We start from the raw sequence: 4,287 nt of genomic DNA on the forward strand, positions 1-4,287 counted from the left end.
AAGGAAAATGGAGCGGAAATATGGGGCTTATTTTCCATCCCTACCTGGGGCCCATGACCCCCTCCCAGCCCACCTGACCACAGGTCCCTCCCCTGGGCTTAAGCATCAGGACTTCATAGTCTGAGTTAAGAACCCATAAATGGGGTGCAGTGTGGGAGGTCAGGAATCAGTGGGTACCTTCTCAGCGGCTCATGGGCCCAGGTAGGCAGAGCTGGGGAGACCTTTAAACAGGTAAAACTTGCAGACTAGTGATCACCAAAACAGTGACCTTTGGCCCAGCCCAGCCCTTCAGCAAGCATTGGAGCCAGTTGGGAGGGGCAGACAGCTGGGGAGACTGTCCATGTATGGCCCGGTCCGGTCCTAGCTACCTGGGCCAGGGCCAGTCCTCTCCTTCTTTGGTCAGTGTAGAAGCCCCGGGCGGGGACCCAGGCTGAGAACCAGCCGGAGGAAGGGACTTTAGTGCCCGACACCCAAATATGGCTTGGGAAGGGCAGCAACATTCCTTCGGGGAGGTGTGGAGGGAGCTCCCCGGACTATATAAAAACCTGAGCTAGGGCACAGGCGGTTACACGGACGTGAAGCCTCACTTCCCACGCTCGGCACCCAAGGCCAGAGTCAGAGCAGCAGGTAGGGTGGAGGTGGGGAGGGTGACCTGCAGGATCCAGCAGAGAAATCTGCTGTGCTCTGCCCCAGAGGCAGACACTTTAAAGAAGAAACTTGGCTCTGGAAATTTCTCCAAACTCATTTCCAGTCCACTTGGGCTGCTGACTGGGCATTTAGGATATGTCTGAGGTGGAGGTGGGGGACCAAGTCTATCCACTACCAACCCTAGGCTCTCCCCTCCTTGGGGACTAAATCCAGGTCAGCCAGTGCTCTCCTACTGAGCCACACCAGCTCCTGGTTGGTTGAGATTTCTGTCCTGAATCTTCCCCCCTTCCCTCCTTTCATCCTCTTTCCTTTCTTTACTGGGATTAAGTCTAGGCCCTTGTAATGCAAAATGTGAGCTGGCTTTCCCATAGAGCTACACCCGACCCCTGGGAGACTGCCCTGAAAATGTATTTGGAGAGGTTCAGCATTGGTTTAGCCTTGGAGCATCTCCCTCTGAGCCCAAGACTTTCCTAAAGGGCAGCAAGGCCTGGGTACTCTTCTCTGGATTAGGAGGCACGTGGCAGGGTTCCTTCAGAGTTTGGAAGGCTATGAGTATTCAAATAGGCAACTGCTCCAAGGTTGGGACACTGTTACCCTTTCCTGGGCAGCATCCTTGCCCCTCTCACAAGACAGGCAGCAGCAGCCTTAATGTCTTCTTCATAGATGGGGTTGGGAGTAAGGAGGATAGCACTAGTGCCAGCTGTGGGGTGCATGGCCTACAGTGAAGGTAGATAGAGGGTCTCAGGATGGCCCCTGCATGCCTAGTCGGAGGACTTAGTCTGATCCATAGACTGTTTCTCTTAGCAAAAGCACAGCCTTGCACTGGGAAAGCATCCTGCGGCCCTATGCAAGGAGTTGGGGCAAAGGAGTCTCTGGGTTGGGCAGAGCCGTACTCTAACCCCCAGCACCTATGCACAATGCTCAACGCCACTATGGCCTTGTCCTTGCAGAAACTAGACACCATGTGTGACGAAGACGAGACCACCGCTCTTGTATGTGACAACGGCTCTGGCCTGGTGAAAGCTGGCTTTGCAGGGGATGACGCCCCCAGGGCTGTGTTCCCATCCATCGTGGGCCGCCCCAGACACCAGGTCAGGCTGCTGGCAGGGTAGGGTAGTTTCTCTGAGTACAGCCCATATATCCCCCCCCCACCAGCTGTAGTAACAAGTGTCTGATGTCGCCATCTGCAGGGTGTCATGGTGGGTATGGGTCAGAAGGACTCCTACGTGGGTGACGAGGCCCAGAGCAAGCGAGGTATCCTGACCCTGAAGTACCCTATTGAACACGGCATCATTACCAACTGGGACGACATGGAGAAGATCTGGCACCACACCTTCTACAACGAGCTGCGTGTGGCCCCTGAGGAGCACCCTACCCTGCTCACTGAGGCCCCTTTGAACCCCAAAGCTAACCGGGAGAAGATGACCCAAATCATGTTTGAGACCTTCAACGTGCCTGCCATGTATGTGGCCATCCAGGCGGTGCTGTCCCTCTATGCCTCCGGCCGTACCACCGGTAAGTGCCCACACGTGGCCCCACTCTGGCCCAGGTAGTGTTGCCCCAACATTCCAGTCCAGACCCCGGACGGTGTCCATCCAATCCCTGACGAGCCCTGCCCTATCCCAGCCCTGTGCCACTGTCTCTGCTGTTCCTTCTGTTCCCCTCCACTCACGCACTGCCCTTCCTCTGCGCAGGCATCGTGTTGGATTCTGGGGATGGTGTCACCCACAATGTGCCCATCTATGAGGGATATGCCCTGCCACACGCCATCATGCGTCTGGACTTGGCCGGACGCGACCTCACTGACTACCTGATGAAAATTCTCACCGAGCGTGGCTATTCCTTCGTGACCACAGGTGCGTGCTCCCAATGGCCGCTGAGGGTGGGCCTGCAGAAGGTGAGCATGCGCCCCAGACCTTGCCCTGAGGCCACCCTGTTGCTTCTGCCCTTACAGCTGAGCGTGAGATTGTGCGCGACATCAAAGAGAAACTGTGCTATGTGGCCCTGGACTTCGAGAATGAGATGGCCACCGCTGCCTCCTCCTCCTCCCTGGAGAAGAGCTATGAGCTGCCCGACGGGCAGGTCATCACCATCGGCAACGAGCGGTTCCGCTGCCCGGAGACGCTCTTCCAGCCTTCTTTTATCGGTGAGCCCCCCTCCGCTCCACAGATGTGGTGGGATCTGTCTCCCTCCCCCCACACCTCAGAGTACTGGGTCTCCACTCCCTGATGCCCTTAGTCCCCTGGCTCTGGCTGCTCACACTGCCTCTCCTCCTGGCACCAGGCATGGAATCAGCGGGGATCCATGAGACCACCTACAACAGCATCATGAAATGCGACATTGACATCAGGAAGGACCTGTACGCCAACAACGTCATGTCAGGGGGCACCACCATGTACCCCGGTATCGCTGACCGCATGCAGAAGGAGATCACAGCCCTGGCTCCCAGCACCATGAAGATCAAGGTGGAAGAAGCGTCTGGTGTGGGCGGAGACCCGGGCGCAGGGGGAGGGGGGACACGCAGGCACCTGACGTTCTCTTGTCTTGCAGATCATCGCCCCCCCTGAGCGCAAGTACTCAGTGTGGATCGGTGGCTCCATCCTGGCCTCGCTGTCCACTTTCCAGCAGATGTGGATCACCAAGCAGGAGTACGACGAGGCTGGCCCCTCCATTGTGCACCGCAAATGCTTCTAGGCGCACCCGCATCTGCGTATGCGCGCACGCGCGCTCTCTCTCTCCTCAGGACGACAATCGTGCTGCGGTTGCAGGGTGGCCCCATTCTTCGCCAGGGCTCCATCGCTGCCGCTGCTGCAGCCGGCACCTGTTTTTGACGTGTACATAGGTTGACTCGTTTTACCTCATTTTGTTATTTTTCAAACAAAGCCCTGTGGAAGGAAATGGAAAACTTGAAGCATTAAAGCCAGCCATTCTGTTCTGCTGCAATAAAGTGTGTGGTGTCTTTATTTACTAGGGGTTGGGGGTGGGCAGGAGAAGGACCCACCCCCTCGGGTCACTCTTCACAGAGTTCCAATTGCGTGAGCTCTTTAGGAAACAAAGTCATGAATTTAGGTCTCCTCACCCAACCCTATGGCTTTTCCTTCTGGATCATGGCTAGGTTCCCTATAAGGGGCCCAAGCGGCTTGCCTGGTCCCTAGCTGGCTGGCCAGGCATCTTCTCACTTTCCCCGCTGGGCTTGAGAGGCGTCCCGCTATTGGCTGGGAGTCAGTAGGCGCTGGCCGTGGTGCTGCCTGAAGCACTTCTCAGATATACCTCCGGCCGGGACTGGAAATTGGCTCCTCAAGTCTAACCAAAGACTTGTATTGTGCGAGTAATGGGAACTTTTAGCAGTTGCTGTCTCTTCCAGACTGGGAAATCCCTTGCTTCCTTCCCATCAAATGATGGTGGCACAGAGACGTGCTCTTCCTGTAGGGCTGTGGAGAAGCTGCCAGAGAAAGGATCTGGAGTATCCAGAAAGGAGGCGCCACTGAAGGTGGCTAGCAAAGTCCAAGGCTGGCAGCCAGGCTCATAGAAGAAAATGTAAGCACAATAACTGATTACCACTCACCATTTTTAAAAATCCAACCCAGTGCCTTGAGCGTGTCAGGATAACACTCAGCTACTGAGCTACATCAAAGCCAC

At 56.1% G+C, this 4,287-nt stretch overlaps 1 protein-coding gene across 1 annotated transcript; it reads left to right on the forward strand.

The window, feature by feature from the left end:
- The first annotated feature begins 471 nt into the window (after positions 1–471).
- On the forward strand, positions 472–3,595 carry ACTA1 (actin alpha 1, skeletal muscle). The gene is made up of 7 exons (XM_084756640.1): positions 472–627; positions 1,599–1,739; positions 1,839–2,163; positions 2,343–2,504; positions 2,603–2,794; positions 2,932–3,113; positions 3,199–3,595. Exons 2-7 carry the CDS (start codon positions 1,611–1,613, stop codon positions 3,340–3,342), a joined length of 1,134 nt encoding a protein of 377 aa, XP_084612766.1. The 5' UTR covers positions 472–627; positions 1,599–1,610; the 3' UTR covers positions 3,343–3,595.
- The last annotated feature ends 692 nt before the right edge of the window (positions 3,596–4,287 follow it).

This window comes from Acomys minous, assembly GCF_964271855.1.
Source record: "Acomys minous genome assembly, chromosome: 14".
Taxonomy (NCBI): domain Eukaryota; kingdom Metazoa; phylum Chordata; class Mammalia; order Rodentia; family Muridae; genus Acomys; species Acomys minous.